This window comes from Solanum verrucosum, unplaced genomic scaffold (assembly GCF_900185275.1).
Source record: "Solanum verrucosum unplaced genomic scaffold, falcon-dt-bn FXZP01000064.1, whole genome shotgun sequence".
NCBI lineage: Eukaryota > Viridiplantae > Streptophyta > Magnoliopsida > Solanales > Solanaceae > Solanum > Solanum verrucosum.
The window spans coordinates 2114603-2139091 of NW_026020144.1; the positions used below are offsets into that span (position 1 = coordinate 2114603).

The 24489-nt window shown below is 28.1% G+C and overlaps 3 protein-coding genes across 3 annotated transcripts in view; 1 reads left to right on the forward strand and 2 right to left on the reverse strand.

Annotated features, from left to right (window-relative positions):
- LOC125827809 (phenylcoumaran benzylic ether reductase TP7) overlaps positions 1-24489 on the reverse strand; it is a 48843-nt gene that overhangs the window by 13425 nt on the left and 10929 nt on the right. The gene's annotated exons all lie outside the window — the stretch shown is intronic.
- Positions 1-24489, forward strand: part of LOC125827805 (sugar transporter ERD6-like 6) — a 118471-nt gene that overhangs the window by 7223 nt on the left and 86759 nt on the right. The gene's annotated exons all lie outside the window — the stretch shown is intronic.
- On the reverse strand, positions 13508-15035 carry LOC125827811 (eugenol synthase 1-like). The gene is made up of 5 exons (XM_049507155.1): positions 14809-15035; positions 14598-14732; positions 14282-14522; positions 13957-14160; positions 13508-13866 (listed from the first exon to the last, which is right to left on the reverse strand). Exons 1-5 carry the CDS (start codon positions 14989-14991, stop codon positions 13688-13690), a joined length of 942 nt encoding a protein of 313 aa, XP_049363112.1. The 5' UTR covers positions 14992-15035; the 3' UTR covers positions 13508-13687.

Consider the following 24489-nt stretch of genomic DNA (forward strand, 5'->3'; position numbering starts at 1 on the left):
GTGTATATTGTTATTTGCCTTCTCTTGTTTAGTTTCTACCCTCAGACCCATTATTTGTTGTTCTGGGTTACGGGTTGGCTTACCTGCTGGTGGGCTATAGTAGGTGTCATCATGACTTAAGAAATCGGGTCGTGACAAATATTGACTCTCTCTCTCACTTAAAGCAAGGACAAAACTTGATTAGAAAAGCACTGCAAAATTTTATTTTTGTACATAAAAGATCCTTATTAAAAATGTAACAGATTTTAAAACGTTATTTTCTTTTATTTAATTTGATTAAAAATCTTCAAACCTAATCAATTCGGATCTAGGCCAAGTAGAAACACTTAGTAAAATAGTACTTCATATCAAGAAATTTTGCCTTCTGATTTGAGAGATTTTTTTTTTTTGCCTACATCTCAGTATACATGTTACTGTTAAAATGTATGTATGACTTTAGAATATTATTATTTAAAAATACTTCAGCACAGAACAGAATTTGGCTTTAGCCCCCCGAATATCTATTTTGTTTAGCCCCCCGAATATCATAAGATTGATTTGGATTGCTTAGGGTAATTAAATCTTAATGAGTGAAAACGTGATTTAATACCAACTGATTATCTATATAAAGACAAAAATATCCCTCAAATCCTTTTAATCATTTTATTTATTTTCTTAATTTTATGTTTTGTATTTTTACTATTAAATTTATTTAAATAAATTAGCTTATAAATGTTAAATAACTCACATTTCAAATATTGTATTAATTTATATTGGATTTATTTAACAACAAACAACTCTTTCTATTTTACTATTGTTACTGTCTTTTCGGTTCTAAATGTAGATGGTATATCCTCTTTGAATTGAAAATTAACGTTTTGTGAGTGATCAATTTATTAAGATGAAAATTGTTTACCCTCAAATAATTCAAGTGAAATAATAACAAACTTGAAAATAAAATTGTTCTTCTTCTAGCTCATTAGAAGGTCATTAAAAATAATATTAACCGGTAACTATCTACTTTGATCCAATTAAAAATAAGAAACTGCATAATAATTCAAGGATATAATTGAACAAAAAAAAAAATTATAAAATTTTAATCCAAATACAAAATGAGTTGATAAGGAATGAACCAAACACTTAAAATAAAATAATCTATAAATAAACCTCCAAGATATGCCCTGTCTCCATCTAATAAAGATACTTTCTTCTCTGTTTTGTTGTACTTTAATAATCTTTTTGGGTCCTCAGACCATCTACAACCCACCTCTATTTTACTCTTCATTCTCTATATGTGGAGAGTAAAATAGAGAAGGAGCACTACAACTCACCTCTATATCACTCTATATTCTTCATATTTAGAGAGGTGAATAGTAGTTCTCCAAATTTGGAGAACTACTATTCACACTCTCTATTTTACTTTTTGAATATTTTATTATTATTTCTATTACTTTCTAATTAACATATTATTTTACATATAATGTAATGAATTAAATATCTAATATTCATAATTCTTTTTAAATGTAATATAATATTTTTTTAAAATATATTATTTAATATATACTACTTTCATCCCGAATTAATATTATTTTATTTTTTTCTAAGTTTCGTCAATAATATAATTTGATTTTATTATTAATTTTCACTATAAAGAATACACAAAATTAAAATGATAAGATGAAAATTTTAATTTAAAAATACAATACATAATATGATAATTTAAATACAAGATAACAATACAATATGTAACATAATAATTTAAATACAAGATAAAATACAATACATAACATAATAATTAATTCGCGATGAAGCAAGAATCATGCCAAAAAGATGTTGAACGTGCATTCAGAGTTTTATGCAATCACATTTTGCAATTATTGCAGGCCCCTCACGTTTTTGGAGAAGGAAAGTGCTACATAATATAATGACTACATGTATTATACTGCACAACATGATAATTGAGGATGAATGTGATCTCAATGCACCAATTCAAGATGTCGTAGAGGCTCCAACTCCAACGACAGAAATGATGGTAGGTGAAAATCTCCGATTTGAATAACTTTTAGCTAGCATAAAAAATTAAGGACAAAAATGCTCATTTTGAACTCCGTAATGCAATAATAGAGTATTTATGGGAGCAACGTAATAATTTCGAAAATTGAGTGTTTATGTAATGTTTATGTAATTGTGTATCACTTTTATTTGAATTTGTCCATTAATTTTGTATATTATATAATATTTTCTTGTAATTTATGTTATTTAAAAATTTAGAATAAAATATAATTTTCTATTAAATAAAAAATTTAAAAAAATAAAATTTTATATCGCATGAAATTATATAAAGTAATTATTGGGAAAAAGAAATAAAGGATTTATATTATGAAATAAGAAAATAAGAATGACATAGAAATAATAATATAATATTGAGGATAGAGAAAAATATTTATTTTTGGAGTGTAAAATAGAGAATTGGATTGAAGTTGGTTGTCTGAAAATAAAAAATACAGAACTTTATATTTGGAGAGTAAAATAGAGTGTAGAATTGGAGATGCCCTCGACAAAATAAAAAAAGAAGAAGATAATGTAGCTTTATTTTAAAAATATAGCTGTCCAACATAAATAAACGTGTGTAAAATTCGTTGAAATTATTGTGAGGTGCTATAGATATACACAGTAATCCATTTGTCTCTTATTTTTTTTGGTTGATGACCATAACCAACAACAAAAAGAGGTATGCCATTTTCTTCTTAGGGTGTGTTTGGTACGAAGGAAAATATTTTCCTTGAAAATGTTTTCTTGGAAAACAAGTTGATTTTAGACTTATTTTCTCATGTTTGGTTGGTGAGTAGAAAATAGTTTCCGAAAAAGATTTTTAGTGTTTGATTTATGAATGAAAAATGCTTTTGAAATTTATTTTTACTAGAGTAGAAAAATAATTGTTGAAATTGAAAATATTTTTTAAAAACAAACTTAATTTTTTTTGGGGGTGGGGGTGGGGGGGGTCGAGGGTAGGGGTGAAAAATTGAAATTTTGAAGTTAAAAATATTTTTTAAAAACAAACTTAATTTTTTTTTTGGGGGGTAGGGGGGCTGGTAGGGGCTGGTAGGGCGTGGGTGGGAGGGTCGAGGGTAGGGGTGAAAAATTGAATTTTAAAGTTAAAATTATTTTTTAAAAACAAACTTAAATTTTTTTTTGGGGGGTGGGGGGGCTGGTAGGGGTTGGGTGGGTGGGGGATCGAGGGTAGGGGTGAAAAAATGAAATTTTGAAGTCGAAAATATTTTTTAAAGACAAACTTAAAATTTTTTTTGGGGGGTGGGGGGGGGGGGTGTCGAAGGTAGGGGTGAAAAAATGAAATTTTGAAGTCGAAAATATTTTTTTAAAACAAACTTAAGATTTTTTTTTGGGGAGTGGGGGGGCTGGTAAGGGGTGGATGGGGGCTAGGTAGGGGGGTTGAGGGTAAGGGTGAAAAAATGAAATAATATTTTTTAAAAACAAACTTAAATTTTTTTCTTTTTGAAGGGGGTGGGGGGCTGATAGGGGGCTGGAGGGGGGGGGGCGAGGGTAGGAGGTGGGGGTGTAAAAAAATAAAAAATTGAAATTAGAAATATCTTTTAAAAACAACTCTTAATATCTTTTTGGGAGGGGTGGTGGTAGGGGGTGGGGTAAAAATATTGAATTTAAAAACAAACTTTAATTTTTTTATTTTTTTTTGGGGTGGTTGGGGGGCTGGTTTGAGGGTAGGAACCAAATAAATTGATTTTTTCAATATTTTTTTTTTTAATTGGAAGTTGGAAGAGAGTTTTGGAAAATGTTTTCTTTTAAGTTTTGAAGGGAAGTCATTTTCCTTAAATTTGAGGAAAATGAGTTGATTTGAAAAACATTTTCCAAAACATTTAACCCAACCAAACATGAGAAAATTGGAAATGATTTCCTTCATACCAAACACACCCTTAGTCTACATTTTTGTTTCTTTCTTGCGGGTAATTTAAATTAATAACTTCGATATTAAATACTCCTTCTATTTTATATTAAGTAAATTTTTCGGTTTTGTTTTTACTTTATTGAATTGTTCAAAATAGGGGTGTCAAAAGAATATGAAAAATCGATCGAATGACCGAATCCTAAACCAATCAAACCGATTTATGTTATTTTTTCAATAAAATCGTGGACTTTTATTTAAGTGTATAGTTGTCCCGAACAATTAAGATGATCTTTTTAATTTATGAAAAAATAAAAAAAAATCCGAACCGAACCGAATAACCTTACATGTAAATATATTTTATATATTAACAATATGTTAAATTTAATATATAAATATTCTTCAGAATAATTTTAAAATATAAACATAACTTAGGTCTTAGGCCTCTCGTGACTAGACAACTTTGGATCTTCGCTCTTTAATTAATCTTGCTTAATTAGGTTTAAATTAAAAGATAATGTAATAGATACTCTATCAAACAATACAACAAAACATATGCAAACACTCCTATTAAATGTTTAAGATCAAACAATTCGGCAATAAGGTTTTACATTCTTGTCTTCTTGATGAAGAATAAAAATTCTTCTTCAAGAACATATTTGTGAAAGAAATATTTTAATAGTAGTATATTTTGAGGTGATATTTTAAAAGTAAAAAAAAAATAAAAATTAACCGAACTTTACCGATACCGAAGAGAAATCGATATGATTGGAATGGTTTTACAAAATCTAATTTTGATTATATATTATAAAATAATCAAAAAATTGGGATGATATAATTTTAAAAAAATAACCAATCGAACCGTACCATTGACACCGCTAATTCAAAGTTCAAGATGAATATTTGATTATTATTTTTATATTTGTCCTTTTCTTTGATGAATTTTTATATTTTTTGAAGATAAATTGCACTACTTTTAAAATTATATATAATTTAAAATATATTTTAAATTATATACTTAAATATTTTTCTTTAACAAATATCATGCATTACCTCACGAATTCAATTAATATAAAACAGAAGGACTGAAGGAGTATTAACGTACATCGGCCATAGCACTGACGACATAAACAGGTAAATATGGTTCAAATATGGTTGATCTTGATCATATGGTAAAAAATCAGAATAAAGTTACATAAACAACATAATTTTAAATATTTCAAAAACTAATTAAATGACAATTTTGTTAAGTGTAAACTTTATTTATAAAAGGTAAAAAAAAAAAAGTGAACAATATTTTGTTACAAAATTTCATATATTTAATAATTTAATATATATTTTTTTAATTTACTCTTTATAAAATATTTTCAGATTAAATTTATATTTTTAATTTATGGGTCTAATCAAATACCATCACATTATTATTTTTAACAAAAAAAGGCACAGATCTGATTTGGTGCAGATTGAAGTATTGAAGATTTGGACGTTTGCTACAAATAATTAAACTATTTTTTCAGTAATGTGACAAGGAGTTAATAGTTTTATTTTATAATGTTCAACGGATCCAAACTTAGCCCAATTATTATTTAATAATTCAAAAATATCTTTTTTCTAAAAAAATATTATATTAATTTTTTTTATTTTACTCTTTATAAAATATTTTCAGCTTAAATTTATTTTTAATTTATGTGTCTAATTAAACACTGTCACATATATTATTACTAGATATGGAACCCCGTGCTAGCACGGGGCCCAATATATGTTACTGTTTCTGTTTCAATTAATGTGGTACATATGAAATTTGAAGTTAATCAATTTTTTAGTATGTTTTATATATTTTAAGTTGCTAATTATTTTTATTTAGAGTATGTTTTACGTAAATATATTATAAATCACAATAATTAACAAGTTAATATAAAAAGAAACTTATAAAAAATTCATTGACTTTTGAAATTTCATTTGTATCACATAAATCAGGACAAAGCGAGTAATATATATGAAAATTACATAAAACGTACTATAACTCACAATAATTAGCAACTTGAAATATCTATATATCTATATTTCTCCCAATTTATGTGGTATAGATGAAATTTTGAAAGTTAACAAAAACTTTTTATATGTGTTTCAAATATTTTAAGCTATTAATTATTATGTTTATAATATTTTTTACATAAAAAATTTATTTATATAAAGTATATAAGAAAAAATTTAAAAAATGAAAACATAAATGTCAGCGCGAGTCTAATCTATGTTAATTTCTATGTTTTAATTATTGTAATACCGATTGAATTTGGAGAGCCAACTAAATTTTTTTAAAGGATTTTTTTTTATAAATTTTAAGTTGTTAGTAATTTATAATATTTTTATTTATTTTAAACCAATATATGTTTCTCTCTGTCTCAATTACATGAGACATATGGAATTTGGAGAGTCAACTAAAATTTTAAAATATGTTAAGTTGTTAATTATTATACCTTATAGTACTATTACATTATTTTCAAATAAAATATGTAATTTTTTATTTCAATTTATGTGTCATTGATATTATTACATATATTAAGTAATAAAGAATTAATGTCTAAATTATGTGACACCTATGAATTTTGGAGTGTAAATCAAATTAGTTATATGATTTAAAAAAAATAAAGCGGTTAATTATTACAATTTATAATACTTTTTATATATTTTTTAAATGATATATATATATAGATATTAGTATTATAATAAATTAAATTTTATTATTTTTAAATTTATGATCTCAATTGTCAGCCTATGCCACATTATAAAATGTTCCAAAGTAGATATCAGATTTACAAAAATGTTGATGCCAGCTAAAGTAATAAAATAACATCTAAGGGCATGAATCTATATATATATATATATATATATATATATAAAACAATCTGATGTGGCACTTCTCTATGGCCAGCATTTCTATTCATCTTTTTTCTCCTTTTTTTGACATTTTATCTTTGTTTTGTATTTTTTATTTGTATTGTAAAAAAAAAACTGAAAGTATTTATGTCGTACCCAATTAATTATGCCCTTTATAACATCCATTACACTAATATAGATTTAAGTAAATGGAAATGGAAAATGAAAAAATAAAATCTATTCATTTTTCATAGTTGTTTATAATTATTTAGCCTATAAAATAAAAAAAATTAGTTAAACATTTGTAACAAATAAGAACAAATTTCTTCACTTTGGCTCTTCTTCTTCTGACGATGATGATGAATATATGGTATCAACTTCTGTCGCTAAGATGTCCATCAAATTTCTAGGTCATGTGACTTTTTTAACAAAAGAGAAAGATGGAATATCTCATGATTCTTGTGAAGACATTGATGTAAAGAAAGAGATCATGTAACAAAAGTTTCTCTTCAAAATAAAAGACTTTTTGAAAAAATGTTTATTCCTCCTACAAGGAGAGAAAATTCATTGTGGTTGAGAAATTTATAAGATAGTGTTTCAAAGGGTAAGAAAAATTATTTGGAGAAAAAATCATTCTATTTATGGAATTTGTATCAAATTAGGAGGAGAACAAGGAAAAATTTATTTTGTGGTTTGAAACGAGAGAAAATTAGATATTATTTCTTTCAACCTCATTATTCTTCTAATTTCTTTCTTCTTTTATTTTGTCTTGATTTTTTGTATCTTTAATTAAAGTTTTTTTTTCTTATTTATCTTTAATTAAAGTTCATATATATTTTCTTAAAAAAGAATTTAAAAAAATGCTCATATTTAGTTCCTTTCCTCATCAATGCTATTAATCTCATAATTAGTGTTATTTATATTATTTTCTTAATTAATTTTTTTTCTTTCTTTTAATTATTTATTTGAAGAAATTAGTTATTATAACTTTATAAGAATTACACATGTATTTTTACATAATTGATTTGTCATTTTTTAAAATTTTTGGATCATTCTTCATCTTAAAGTTTCTATCTATATGTAACAATAAACCTAAAATAGAAAATGTGGGGTGACACCTTCTTAGCAATAGATATTTATTTATTCTTATCAATGTTTCTAACATTTTTTGTTATTTTTTCCTTAAATAATTGTTACCTCGATTTTTAGTTTAGTTTTATTTTTTTAGCATTTTCTAATTTTAAAAGACTAAAAAATTTATATTGAAAATTTATAAAATATAAAAAATGATTTATTTAACTCCTATCATGATCAATATTATTATTAATTTCTTTTACTTCTTTCCTTAATCTTCATTTCATCATTAATGTAATTTATCATTTTATTTTATATATATATATATATATATATTTGTGACATTTCTTAGAAGTTAGGATTACTATTTATTTAATTTTTAAAAATTTTGAATTCTTTTGTCATACTAAATACAACATGTTTTATTATAATTATATTCAATATATTAATCAATATGTTGTACGAATGAAAAGAAAATTATCATTTCACAAAAACAAAGGTTAAAATATAATTTATTAAGATTAAGGAAAGATAAAAATATTATTCCAATATCCATAACCATATTTAATACATTAAAAATTAATTGAAAAGTTGTAAATGGAAAAGGAATCGCCATTTAAGGAATTATTATTTTTTAATTTTTGGATCATTTTTTGTTCTAAAAGTTTCTATCCATATGTACAATAAAGTTAAAATAGAAAATGTAGTGACACCATTCTTAGTAATAGATACTTATTTATTCTTATCAATTTTTTCTGACAATTTTGGTTATATTTTTCTTTAAAATAATTATTGCCTCGATTTTTATTTTTATTTTTAACATTTATTTTTAATTTTAAAAGATTGGAAATTTTATGTTAAAAATTTAAATAATAGAAAAAATGATTTATTTAACTTTTATCATCATCAATACTACTACTTTATTTGACGTTTTTTCTTAATCTTCATCTCATCATTAATGTTATTTATATAATTTTGTTAAATCACTTATTTTTTCTTTTTTAACTCTTTTATATATATATATATATTTTTATTTATTTATTTATTTATATAAAGTTGGATATGTAAATGATGATGTGACATTTCTTAGAAGCTAAGATTACTATTTATCTAATTTCTCAAATATTTTAGTTCTTTTATCATACTAAATACAATATGTTTTATAATAATTACATTCAATATAGTAAACAATATGTTCTAGGAATTAAAATAAAATTATCATTTCAGAAAAATAAATGTTAAATTATAATTTTATTATGATTCAGGAAAGATAAAGATATTATTTCAATATCCCATAACCGCATTCAATACATTAGAAATTAATTGGATATAACTGTAAATGGAAAATGAATCACCATTTAAGGAAAATAAACGTTTCTAATACCATAATAATTAAGGAGAGAGTAAAATATTATTTTAATATCCTAATTCGGAATTTTTAATCTACTACTCAATTAAAAAGAAAATGCATTTAATAACATTAAAAAGTTATTAGTTTATTATGTTTTCTCATTCTACTAATTCAATTCAATCAAACTTAATTTTAAAGATAAAATAACAACTCCATTTTAATTGTTATCAATATATTTAAAAAAATTATCGTGAAAAGGCTTTTCTTGCACCTTATTTTAATTTTCATATACTATTATTATTTTTTCTGTCATTTTTCAATGATTTTTTATTTCGATTTAAAATTTAATGTTTATTCTTAAAACTCTGATGGTACAAATTAAGGTGGAGTAGAATATAATAAATGATGATTCTTCTACTAAATAAGAAGATATAACAAAATTGAAAGGGTGAAGTTTTTTTTAAAAAAAAATAGATAGGAAATTCTATTAAGGTATCATTACGTCATTATTCATTATATTTTTAATATAAATTTCATTTGCTTATGCATTTGTTTAGTACTCCCTCTGTCCCTAATTACTTGTTCACTTTTCCTTTTATAGTTGTCCCTAATTACTTGTCCATTTTGAAAAATCAAGAAAGAACAATATTTTTTACCTATGATACCCTCAATTAAATGACTAATTACTTTGAAAATTGCAGCACTTTTCATCTACTTCATAATTAATAGGGGTAAAATGATAAACTCACTATGTGATTAATTGATTTCTTAATAAATGTGTCAATTAAAAGTGGACAAGTAATTAGGGACAGAGGGAGTATTACAGTGTTATTTCACATTACGAGATATTTCTTAGACATTTACGGAGAATGGTACACCGAAATATTTATTATATATTAAAGGATCAACTTCATGCAACGGAAGAATTTGTTATTAGAAAATATATTTTAACTTATTTGATAAAAAAAAAATATTCTTCCTCATTTAATAGATGTAAAATTTGAAAAGCTTTATTTTTTTTTCACAATCTTCATAGTATTAAAACAAACAATAATATTACGATTAAACAACAGAGTAAATATAAAATTAATCAAAAATATTTAATTTTTAATGATCGCGCGAAGTGCGACCAAATTCTCTAGTTTAAAACAAAAAGGTAGAATTTAAATGGGTCTACACTAGAATTCCTAGAAATCCAACTTGAAAAATTATGTTAAAAATGGAAAATAAAAAGTGAAATAAATTTAATTGAGAGTTATCTTTCGTCTGTCCCATTTTATGTGACACTTTTTATTTCTCGAGAATCAAATAGTTTAAGTTTGATCGTAAATTTGCGTATGGTATCTTCAATTTTTTAAAAATAAAATTTATATATTTGTAAACTACGTAATAATCAAAATATTATAATTCATAATAATTAATAATTCAAAATATTTTAAAGATCTATGAAAAATTTAAGATCAAAGATAAACTAAAGAGAGTAAAATGGGAGAATGGAAAGTAGAAAAAAAGAAAAAAAACGAATATATAGAGAGAGAAATTGAGGAAAAAAAGTCTGAAAAGTAATTATTCATGTGGGTTGTTGTATATGTAGAAAGACACGTGTACAATTAATGAGCGACAATGAATTTTATAGTACAATTTGAAATGTTTTGTGTACAACTTTGTAGTGCCGTGTTTGTCCTCTAAAGTCTCACTTCTAATAAGGAGTAATATAAATAAGAAGTATAAAATAAAGTTGAATAATTTTATAATATAATTTCTCAAAGTTGGATGACATTTTGAGATATTTATTCGAAAATTAAGAGAAATTTAACGGTTTTGAAATTATAAGACTGTAAGGGGAAAATGGATCAATCCATAGATAATATAAAAAACATCTATGGGTTATACATAGTAAATGTGTCTTTGTGTTATGAGTGAGGTACGCTTAAGAAAATTACAGATTTGTCCTTGTTGGTCCTTCCCAACTCCCTGCTTAGTACATATGTCTTTGTGATATGAGTGGGGAGTAGTACTTGTTTAATGAGGTGGGCCCCAATACAATACAACTTGTATTACCTTTGGTACATCTATTTGATGTTGTGTTAGTCCTTCTAACTGTCATTTCTAAATACAAATCATTTACAAACCATCACAATTCAGTTCAATAAAGTTTTCTTTTGATATATCCAAAACGGCAAACTTCAAATTCCGAAAGATTTCGTAACTCTGTTATATTTAATCCAACATCAAGCTTCAATTTTGGGGAAAAAATTTTAAGCTCAAAAACTTATTTTTAATTGAGTTCACAAACTAAAATACAGATGTTTGAAACTAAAATTACAGGAAAAGTGGTACTATTTACCAATAAGACAATGACTTGACATCAAATTATGATACAATAAATATTACTTTTTGTACAAATATTTATTGTTGTGTTCGTCCTTTAGAAGTGCCACTTCTAAATAAGAGTAATACATAGAGTGTACACATGCGGCTTGAGGTCTGTTGGAGCAATTGGCAGAATAAATAAATATTCAACAATCGGTTATAAAAAAAAATGAAATGTAAACCAAAGGACCTTATATATATATAAACAAATAAGAAACTGAGAAAATTTCAACATCATTAGACTGTCATGATGCTCTTCATTTTCTTTAATATTAACTTCTAATTTATTTCTCTTCTTCTCCACTCTTCCTGCAAACTCACCACACCCATTACACCATTACTAACCTAACCTGCACTTTCATTTTACTTATATCTTGCTTCTTCCAAATCACTACACCACCATTGGCAAGTGAATCTATTGACGAAAATATTAAATCGATGAGTTGAGAATATTAACTATTAATCATTCCATGGAAACGATCATGAACAAGATTTAGAAGAGCTTGAACTTTTTCTTAAAATGCATCGATAATTGGTTCGCTAGATGCTACCATACGTTGACAAAGCTTGTGGGTTCTCCGATAGCGTAAATAGGCAGACGGGTGAATTTTGGGATTTTTAAAGAAGAAGTGGTATAAAAATTGAATTTGTTGATGAATGTGGGAGATGTTCACTTCATAGTATAATGTGCCAAAAAGAATGGGAGAAACTTGAAACGATACGTTCAATACTCATTATTTTTTCAATATATATAATTCATAGCATAATTATAGCTTGAGTGAGCTCCAAACAAAGATCATAAGATGTGGCCTTCTAAAAAGTAAACAGTAAATCTGCTCGGCTATTCGCGTAAAGATCTCCACTTTACGTAAGAAAGGACATGATCCATTCTAGAGTGAAGCAGCATATTCTTCCTAACAAAAGTTAGGTGAAGTTGGAAGGTTTAACTAGCAGAGGAATTTCCTGGCGTATGACTAAAGCATGAATGATAATGTTAGATTGATAGGGTAATAACTCACTACGTAAAATCATCATTCCAAATTGACAATATTTTCCAATCACTATTTATCCGCTCATCAGCTATTTAATCGGGATACTATTACATAGGTTCCTAACGATCCGTGGATTATATTCCATACGATACCTGAACTCATAAGAAAGCTAGAGATAACTGAAATGAGTGAGCCTCATATATAAACAGGAGAGAGTCCTCTTTGATTGATCTTTATTGACAACAAGACTCTTTCATATTAGGGTGACAATTTCAGCCCATATTAACGAAATGAGTCTATTTTATCCATATTTAATAACTTGGATCACTCATATATGGGCTTCAAGCTATTTTAAGAGTCTCTACAGATATGATCAAAATGGATAAAATATGGATAGATCACTTAGTTTTCACTTTCACTCAAAATTCTTAATTGTGCTAAAAAATAAAAGAATTTAATATTAATTTTCAAAAATTCAATTAATTTTCAAACTAAATTGAAAAAACATTTATTTTTGTTTTTGAAAAACAAAAAAAAAATTAAGGGTAGGTTGGTGGAAGGGGGGGGGGGGTAATTTATTTTTTTTGAAAAACAAAATATTTTTTTTGTTTTTGGAAAACAAAAAAAAATTAGGGATCGGTTAGTGGAAGGTGGGGGGCGCCCCAGGGGGGTGGGGGTGCCCGGGGGAGGGGGTAAATTGATGTCATGAAGTCCCAGTTCACTTGGTCAAGGAAATATGGAGAGGTTTTAAATGGGTTAGAACCATTTTACCCAAACCATATTTGATCAAATCCATATTTACCCATATTCTATTTGAGTGGATTGTAATACAAACCATTTTTGTTCAATCCATCCAAATCCGATTCAATCCAACCATTTGCCACCCCTATTACATCACACCTTAAAATCTGGCACTAGATGGTAGAGCAACAATGCAAAAAGAAAAAAAAGGCGAATGTCTTCCATTTTCATTATAGTACTACGCAGTATGGACAGAAAAAACAGACTTAAAACATACCATTCAACCCGTCTATGATGAAATAGTTAACAAGCACTCATACTTCCAGACAAAATGTCTGACAACACTCATCATCTAACAGTTTATTCGAGTTATCGAAGACATCAAACGTGTAGTTTAGACAACGTGACCAAGTACTCCTCCACGGTGGTGTACTTAACATCTGGATAAACTTCCGATGCCTCAACCCCAAACGATGGCTCAATCTCAAAATTGGTATGATCACCGTTCACGAATGTTGAGTGGTTGACTGATAGCATGTAATTGATTAGCGTTACAGGTGCTGCAACAGTATGCAATATACATTGTCAGGATTACCTATGTTAAATTGAAAGAAACAGTAGTAAAGATGAATGATATAAAGATTACTGACTCCCAATGTCTTTGAGAATTTGCTCCCCTGGAACGTAGATTTTCTCGAGAGTTTTACCAATCAGTTTCTCCCATATAGCCACAAGCTCATTGAACGATAAGGTGTTCTTGGGAGGCCTGATGTAAAGGGACTTGTTCAACGTTCTCGGGTCATCAACAGCCTTAATGGTGTAGGTGCCAATGTCATGTTCTTCATTGAATACGGCTGCAGACAAACAGAACAAAGCAGCAAAAAAAGCACACAAAAATGAGACATTTTATCATGAACTTGTTCTGTTGGCACGCGTACCAAATTCAAATCAATGGAGTAATTTTTTTCGACTTACCCTTAACATTCCCATCTCCAAGAATGATGACTTTGTCTCGAGGAGGAGCAGTGGCTCCTGGCTGGACCAAATTTGGTAAGAAATAACCAGCAAAATAGTTACATGAGACGTAAGTATAGGGAATTTCTGCAGCCTCAACAGCTCTTCGGGTTTTGGCTTGCGCAACAAATGTAAACTTTACAGGCTCCACAGCATTCATGATCCTATCGACATCCATAGCAAACTCCGAAGGGAAGAACCTCTGAATTTTTTTTAGCACAAGATAATTTAGCCCTTTGAACACATTGCCAGTTGTGAAAAACCAGAAGTAACTAACCTTAATATTTCCAGCTTCTTTGATAGCATCAACGATTTTAAATTGATCAGCCAATTGCGCATCACCAACAGTTGATATCACCACATCCACTTGTTTTATAGCCTTCAACAAACTCTCATGATCATACAAATCACCCTGTTCAAAAAACAAGAAACTAAAATATACTTGCATATACAATTTATTAACAAATGCATCATATAAATATACATACCTTAATAATAGTGACACCCAAATTCTTGAAATTTTCAACAATTTTGCCCTTAACAGGATCAGAAATTGTGGTCTCTCTAACTAAAGCAAAAGTTGGGTGTCCAGATTTTGCACTTGCTTCCACTACAAATTTTCCAATATACCCTGTTCCTCCAATGATCAAAACTTTGCTTTTATCAGCCATTTGATAAAATAAAACTTAAAGTAAAGAACTTTCTCAAGAATTTATTAGTTGTGTTGTTTTGTGTATAAAACATGCCAAGGCAACATCATTTTATGCAATGAGGTAGGGAGCTGTAATTACCAAAATGACCTTGCTGTTCCAACCAACTGTCTTTATGAATATTGTCTTTGCTTCCTTTGAGGTGCATCAACCTACTACACTGGTCTATTTTTATTTGTTCACCATTTACATGGTATGGCCAATAAATACTTTATTTTATTATATTATTCTTTAAATATACAAAATTTAGTATTTTTAGTGCCGTAGATATAAATTATATACCTTCAAAACATCCAATGAAATTACAAATAAAATCAATAGTTTCTATGCAAAAATAACATGTATAAAATGTACTGACTAGTGCTGACCATATTAAATATGATTCCAAATCATGTCAAAACCATGTCCAAATCATGTCACATGTGATTCCAAATCATGTCCAAATCATGTCAGATATGATTCCAAAACATTTAATTTTTGTATTTAATTTAATTTTTTTATCCGTTTTTTCTCTCTCTCTGACGCTTAGTAACTCGTGCCATATTTTGTGGAGTGCTATTAGGTAGTATTAAATTTATCAAATATTTTCTCTCCTTAAACACCCACATTCACACGTTTGTTTATTACTCCCTCTGTATGACACTTTTCATTTTTTGAGAGTCAAACAATTTAAATTTGACAACGAATTTGCACATGAAATCGTTAAATATTTTGCAATGAAATTTATATATTTGTAAACTATGTAAAAAGTACTATAAGTCACAATAATTGATAATTCAAAATGTTTAAAAGATCTATGAAAAACGTATGGTCAAAGATAGACTTGGTTGAATCTCGAAAAACGAAAAGTGTCACATAAAATGGGACGGAGGGAGTATTATTTTTTCCTTTTTTACGTTTTTGTAGTCATTTATTGTTATCATATTAATGTATTCCCTTTTATATAAAGATTTTTATGGTACCAATAAAGTTGGTACAATTATCAATAATTGAGTTATAGTTCCAATAAATATTAGAAATCCTTTTTTCACACGTTTCAATTTTTTCTTTATATTTCCTTTTTTACGTTTTCTAGTCTTTTATTGGAATAATATTAATGTATTCCTTTTATATAAAGATTTTTATGGTACCAATAAAGTTGGTACTCCCTCCGTCCACAATTGTTTGGCAGGTATACTAAAAATAGATGTCCAAGATTAATTGTCAATTTAAACAATCAAGAAATAATTAGTCACTTTTTTCCAATTCTGCCCTCAATGATTGTGTAGTTCAATTGAAAAGTTATGTGGACTTTTGGTATTCTTGATATAGTAGGGTTATATTAGTCAAATTACACTTTGTATTAAATTTTTCTTGAGGGATGTGCATGACCTTACCCTGACAAACAATTGTGGACAGAGGGAGTACATTTATCAATAACTGAGTTATAATTCTAAGAAATATTAGAACTACTTTTTTTAGTAGTGTTTTATTTCGAAATAATTTAGACTAATTTTAAGAGTCGCCACTTAATTTTTAAGGTAAAATTAAGAAAATTGATTTTTCAATAGATTAAAACAGGAATCGATTGAAAATATTTAAGGGGGGTTCGGGGTTAATATTAGCATTTCGGAAAGAGTTTGAAAGCACCCGAAATGCCTGCTAGTACGCGGTTATCCAACAATTAATTATTTAGCTAAAAGATTTAAAATAAAACATTTTTGTTTGAAGAAATAACAACTTAAGACCTGAACTTGTTTTTAAAAGGGAAAGGGTGATGAAATAAAAATATTAGTTAAGTACTAGATATTTAAAGTCAAATAAAATACTTGTTTGATTTTAAAGATATGGTTGTTTCGTCTTTTGGGAAATTGAATTACGAAAAAACCTTAGAATTAACTAACAAATAAACAGTTAGACAAATACGAAAACAAATAAGATAAAGAGGGAGAGAAGGTTTAGGCCCAAGTCTGGTTTTTTATGTCTGCCTGAGCTAGTACTTGGGTCTATATTCAACTTTGAGTCCTTGACCCATTTTGTACCTGTACTAAAACTAACATAAAAAGAAATATATTATTTGGGCCTTAGGCCCAATTTTCACCTGTCCTATGTTCTAACAATATGGTAATAAGTGGGCTTAGGCCCAAAGGTAACAAAATACAATCAAGACAAGATGGGCTTCCGAGCCCAATTTTGTCATATAAACAACATATACACTGAGTGTATACTGTTGTATGTTTGCGTATCCCGGCTCCAATTTCCAGTATTTTTCTTGTTTTTGAACATCTGCACTTTTGACGTCTTTGACTCGGAAAATGGTTGACTCAAGAATGGCTTTGGGCCTGAGTGGCCCGATCGATGATGCAAGAAAGGGATTTGGACCCCAACAGAATCCTCCACGGTTGCTCACAACAAACAAGATAAAATAAACTAGTTAGCAAAGGAAGAATAAATCTATGATAGTTAAGAAATTTATTAGCCCTCGAATTTAATTCATAGGAGACAAACATGAAGACATAACCAATTTTACATATATTTTCAAAAAATAAAGATAAAAAGAAAAGAGTATCAGCGAGGTGCCATCCAACAAATACATGCATATACATTACAGGCCTATAAGACTAGAATTAATCTTCATGGTCAAATCAAGTAGCACAATCTCAATAGCAATTAATATTGAGTAACCAACTCATAGAGTGCAATTACGGACTAAATGTCAATAGGCAGTAGTAGTCATATAGCAAACAACTATAAATCAATATGAACTTAGGACCAACGGGACTAGGCATCAAAGCACGGATTCTCCAGGGATCGAACTTTTGGGTTAAAATAATGAAGATCTCTTAATCAAATACACAATGAATCTGCTGGACATCGGCTAATCTTGATGTTAAAATCGACTTAGCACTTATTTAACCTTTAACAAATGTGCACCATAACACACTAGCAGGAGATAAAAATTCGATATGTTCTAAAAAATATTTTAACACGACCTAAATCTGGATGCTATTGAGAAACCAAGACGAGCTTAAATAATTAACGATCAATACCAAACCCATTATAGGCAGAAAAATAAGCTTCAAACATGTTCATGCCCTCATGGTTCTGAACGGGGAGGAAAATGAGAAAAAAAGAAGTTTAAACAAACCAAAGAATCACACCATATTTTAGATAGAGAAGACTGAAACGGGACTTGACCAAATGACTGTTAACTAAGCTTAAAACATAGAAGACAAGCATGAAAATAAACTCAAAAAAAATGAATAGAAGCTAAGTGACTACTATGTCCAACAAACGATAAATAATACGACATACAACCTCCATATCAACTATTTTATTTTATTTTAGATTCTACCTTATGTTTTGAAATAAAAGAAAAGAAAGACCGACGACCTTACAGTAGGAAAATGAATGAAACTAACATTCTGTAAGAGCCAGAAGATATAAGGGCAAACATACAAGAAGTAAACTAGCAAAAAAAACGAGTTCAAACTAAAGAGCATAAGAGCAACGATGCCAATACGGAACAAGACACTGATTTGACATCAAAACCGAATCAATATAATCTATAAAGAACAGAATATCGCATTAATAAATCACTAAATCAATCACTAACAGCGAACCAGTCATTTAATGAGGCTCTCCGACATAAAAATTTATCACTTCTAAACAGAAGAAAAGGCAAGGAAGATACTAAAATGGATCAGATGAGGCATTACCTTCTTGTGTGCAGTGAAACAGGGACGGTGATGATCTTGGAGATGACTATTCCACCACCACACTCAAATATGCGTAATGAACCAGCAGAAATTCGGACTCAAATAGACGCTATGAAGTGAGAGTAAACTAGAAAGGTGAATGACACTCGAACGTGTTTTGTATATATTTCTCTAGCTATTTCCAACTGTGCTATTCTCTTTTCCTTAGTAAAATTTTCCCAACTAAAAAATATCTCACCTTTCACAGGCAATATATATAGAAGGGAATAGGGTTTGGAAATGGGGAAAACGGACCAAAAATCGGGCAAACCAAAGACCCAATTCCAAATTCAAAAATAAAAAATCTTTCATCATCCAAGCTAAACATCCTTTTTTTTTCTGAAATTTCGTCCCATTTCGGAAGAGGAAATGGGACAGCCGCGTGCTGCTGCTACGTAGTACTGTTCGAGAGGGACGGGAGCAGACGCCTGGTTTGGAATCGCGGGTGCGCGCAATTGGACTGGACTCGTTGTCGCTGGGTCGGCGAATGGGTTTCTTGCGTGAAGAAGACGCAGGGGTCGGTGTTGTATTGCACGTTACTGCTATTGATGTTGTAAGATGGTGTTAACGTTGCAAGTGTTTTGCTGTGTACAGCTGTTCCTGGGTTTCTTTTGAGCAAGATTAGGCCGGGTCGGGGGGAGAAAAGTGGGTTGGGTTGCTGGAAATTTGGAAATTGGAATGGGTTAAAGAATAAAAAGGGAAGTTGGGTTTCTGTAAATAGGAATATGGGCTGCTGGAAATTATTGAATGAAGGGCCCAAAAATAAAGTCTTTTGGTGAGTTTAAAATAAGATATAGCTAAGTGAATTAATAATTTAGCCAAATCGAATTTAATTTGTAAATTCGACTAAAATCTAATTAATTTAGGAACTTCTCAATCGTAACGAAACAAAATGATTAACTTAGTTATAAAATATTTGATTTGAATACAAGCTAATTACTTCAAAATTTAAGATTACAATTCAAGCCAAAACTAAATTATCAAAATACTTATTTTAATAACGTAGAAATCTTTTGATATGATTTTCAAATATTTATGAAATATACTAATTACGCACATATATAATTATACGAAATATGTTTATTATTTAAAATACTATAAAATCGACGGAGATACTTAAAATAACCTTGAAACTATTTGAATTTTGTAAAGCTAATTATTCTAAATCGTTTGAAAATTAAGAAGCTCAAAAATTAACTTCTATCGGGGAGGGTCAAAATTGGGTGTGTCAACAAGCAGTATATCGATTAACCCTTCAATTTTCTTCATCCATATCTCATTAACCTTACATCTTCTCCACTTAATTGTCTCTCATTCCAATTCGATGGTGAAGACGCCGCGTAAAAGTCCCAGGCTTAACAAATCTGTGGTTGTCGTTGACAGCACACCCAAAATTTGTATAAGACCATCTTTTGAGTTGAATGCATTCACTCAATTGCCTGACAAAGTTCGTATTAAAGATGCCAACGAATTCTCTGATAAAATTAACGAGTGTATTGTTATAAAAAAAATGCACTGCGTGTTTGATAAAGCGGTTTAAAAATGATGTTGAATTATGATTTGCTTCAACTTCGCCAACAACAATAATTGTTGGTCCAATACTTTTGACTACTTTCATCAAATTATCCAATCAAATTACTTTCTTCTGGATAATATACTATGTGTTTATTTTTTCTTGGTGTTATTGAAATTATTATTGGTTGTTCTGTTCATTTCGGAGTTTAATCACTATTTTTTTGGTTCATTATTTTTGGCGAATATATCGTGTAACCTTAATGGTGTACGTTTGGTTTTGTAATAGAACAATGTGTGATGTTGGTATATAATCCAAACATTTGAATTTCAATATATGTTGTTGGTACCATCATTTTACTCTCTATATATAACTAATAATATGACAGAATTATGTTATATTTACTCCAACAGTATACCAATAACTTTGTTGTATTACTTTAATTAGTTGTTTATTTTTTTTTGCAAGTTTTAAGTTGGTATTTAATAAATGCATTTCAACAAAACACGACAATACCAACTAGTACATGTACATTAAATAATCATCAATGGGAATAAACTATTGAAGAATAACCAAAGTTGTAATAATCTGCAGTTATCATTCTTAAAAAATTCTAAAAGTTCTGGAAGAAGAAAGAAAAACCAATCAAGAAAATTGCAAAATAATACATCATTGTTAAGTTTGATAAGTAAACTTAGGGTATGTCTTTTTGTTATGTCCTGATGTACCACATTTACTATAAGTATATTGATATTTTGTTAATAGAAGTCTTAAGTAGTACACTTTTGTAATCACACCAATGATATTGCACAAGATATGATATTGTGCTAGAATCATGTTTGTAACTTTGTATATAAATAGTGGATAGTTTATCAATTGTAAAACATAGAAATACAAAATAGTTTTCAACTCTTTTCAGTCTCCGATTTATCAATTCTTATCATGGTATCAAGAGCCTAATTTTTTTCCTTCCTAAAACTACTTTAATTTGCTCCTTATTGTTGTTTAATTTCTATCGGATATCTCTTGTCTTTCTAATGGAGTCACATTCCCACTGTTCTACTCGAAAAAAGAAATAAAAGACTTGTTTTCGATTTTCAAAGAGAGTCGTCACTTAATTTTTTGAAAGAGGTTAAGAAAACTTAAGATTTTCAAAAGATTTAAACATATTAAAATTCATTTGAAATCCAAATAGGGTTCGGGGTGGGTTCAATTTACATTTTGAGAAGGGTTTAAGCATTCGAAATATCCGCTAACGTGCAGTTGACCATCGACTTGACAAAACATTTGACTAATTTTAAAATACTAATTAAATAAAAACAACTCATTTTTTCATTTTTTGAAAGGAAATAAATTAAAGGAGTTTTAAAGAAAATAACTCATGTATCAACAAGACAACTAATAAAATAATTCATAAATAAAATAGGGAAAATGCATAAGTACCCCCCCAGCCTATGCCCAAAATCCCTGAAACACACCTAACCTTTACTAAGGTCCTATTACCCCCCCCCCCCTCCCCCCAACTTATTTTTTAGTTAATTGTTTACCACTTTTCGGCTTACGTGGCAATATAAACCAAATAGGTTGAAAGCTTTGTTCAACACGCGCCGGGCCCCACTTTTTCAACTTTCTAAAAAGTAGCTTTTACACTTCCCAAAATTTCAAAAAGCTATCCTATTATTTATAATCTACTTTGTTAATATATTTTTAGTTAGTTTATAGATTTCAATGTTTATATATTTTATTTCAAATTTGGGCATGTAAAATTTTGTAAATATTATATATATAATTTTATTTTATTTATAGATAAAAAAATTATTTATAATCTACTTTGTTAATATATTTTTAGTTAGTTTATAGTTTTCAATGTTTATATATTTTATTTTAAATTTGGGCTTGTAAAATTTTGTAAATATTATATATATAATTTTATTTTATTTATAGATAAAAAAATATTACTAATAATCTACTTTCTAAATATATTTTTAGTTAGTTTATAGCTTTCAATGTTTATATATTTTATTTCAAATTTGGGCTTGTAAAATTTTGTAAATATTATATATATAATTTTATTTTATTTATAGATAAAATATATTATAACTTTGTTAATATATTTTTAGTTAGTTTATATATTTTATTTCAAATTTGGGTTTGTAAAATTTTGTAAATATTATATATATATTTTATTTTATTTTGAAATTGCCATCATCAAGGTTTGTCACCCAATGTCAGGGGTCTGGCTAGACCCACGTCTTTCCCATTCATTCAATATAATTTTATTTTATTTATAGATTAAAAAATATTATAACTTTGTTAATATATTTTTAGTTAGTTTATAGTTTTCAATGTTTATATATTTTATTTCAAAAATATATATTTTGTACTCATGTGAATTTTACCGTCTTTACGAAAATATCTATTCATATAACGTTTCTTAAGTTTAGCTTATCACACAGGTAGGTGAAAATATATTTGATCTCTTTTTCAAACACCGTTAAGTTGTAAAAAACCGAAAGAACCGACTAAAACCGAAACCGAAAAAACTGACTTTGCGTGGTTTGATTTGATATTTAGATTTAATAAACCGACATAATTGGTTTAAGTTTTTTTTAATGAAAAACCAAACCAAACCGACCTATGTACACCCCTACTTCTAAGTCATCAAGAATCGTGATTGAGTTCAAAGGTTCGTTTTTTCTTGATTCTATTTTGTTAGCTTTTCGAAGAAAGGAGCAATTTAAGTTATGATAATGGAGGTTTTTTTTCCAAACATGAAGAACAATAATAAAGAAGAAGACAATTGAGTTAATATTTATTTTTTCCAAGTTTATTTTAACACATGACCAATTTTTATTGGTCAGTGCTGTCTAAAAGCTGCACCCACGCGCCTAACATAGGTGAAATCACGGACTCAGCCACGTAGGTCGAAAAGTGGTAAACAATTAACTAAAAATAAGTTCGCGGGGGTAGTAGGACCTTAGTAAAGGTTATGTGTGTCTCAGGGATTTTGGGCACAAGCTGGGGGGTACTTATGCATTTTTCCAATAAAATAAGTAATAACTAAAATATAAATAGTGAAAATTAACAAAAGTGTACTATTTAAGACTTCTATTAACAAAATATCAATATACTTATATTTAATTACAAACATAGTTTTTAAATCACATACATAACAAAACATTTAATTTTTGTATTTAATTTAATTTTTTATCCGATTTTCCTCTATCTCTGACGCTTAGTAATTCGTGCCATATTTTGTGGAGTGTTATTAGGTATTAAATTTATCAAATATTCTCTCTCCTTAAACACCCACATTCACACGTTTGTTTATTCTTATTTTTTCCTTCTTTACGTTTTTGTAGTCATTTATTGTTATCATATTAATGTATTCCCTTTTATATAAAGATTTTTATTGTACCAATAAAGTTGGTACAGTTATCAATAATTGAGTTATAGTACAAATAAATATTAGAAATTCTTTTTTCACACGTTTCAGTATTTTTTTATATTTCCTTTTTTATGTTTTCTAGTTTTTTATTGGGATAATATTAATGTATTCCTTTTGTATAAAGATTTTTATGGTACCAATCTAGTTGGTACAGTTATCAATAACTGAGTTATAGTTCTAAGAAATATTAGAACTACTTTTTTTAGCAATATATCGATTAACCCTTCAGTTTTCTTCATCCATATCTCATTAACCTTGCATCTTCTCCACTTAATCGCCTCTCATTCCAATCCGATGGTGAAGACGCCGCGTAAAAGTCTTAGGCTTAACAAATATGTGGTTGTCAATGACAACATACCTAAAATTTGTTTAAGACCATCTTTTGAATTGAATGCATTCACTCAATCGCCTGACAAAGTTCGTATTAGAGATGCCAACGAATTCTCTGATAGAATTAACGAGTGTGTTGTTATAAAAAAATGCACTGTGTTTGATAAAGCGGTTTAAAAATGATGTTGAATTATGATTTGCTTCAACTTCGCCAACAACAATAATTGTTGGTCTAATACTTTTGACTACTTTCATCAAATTATCCAATCAAATTACTTTTCTCTGGATAATATACTATGTGTTTATTTTTTCTTGGTGTTGTTGAAATTATTATTGGTTGTGCTGTCCATTTCAGAGTTTAATCATTGTTTTTAAGGTTCATTATTTTTGGTGAATATCTTGTGTTAACTTAATTTTGTAATAGAACAATG

Bases quoted from the DNA above. Each gene is read 5' to 3' on its own strand.
- LOC125827811 (XM_049507155.1), bottom strand. From the start codon at position 14,991: ATGGCTGATAAAAGCAAAGTTTTGATCATTGGAGGAACAGGGTATATT. The intron at 14,733-14,808 runs GTATGTATATTT...TTTTTTGAACAG, and splicing joins TGGGTGTCACTATTATTAAG to GGTGATTTGTATGATCATGA. The intron at 14,161-14,281 runs GTAAGTCGAAAA...GTTTGTCTGCAG, and splicing joins TGGAGATGGGAATGTTAAGG to CCGTATTCAATGAAGAACAT.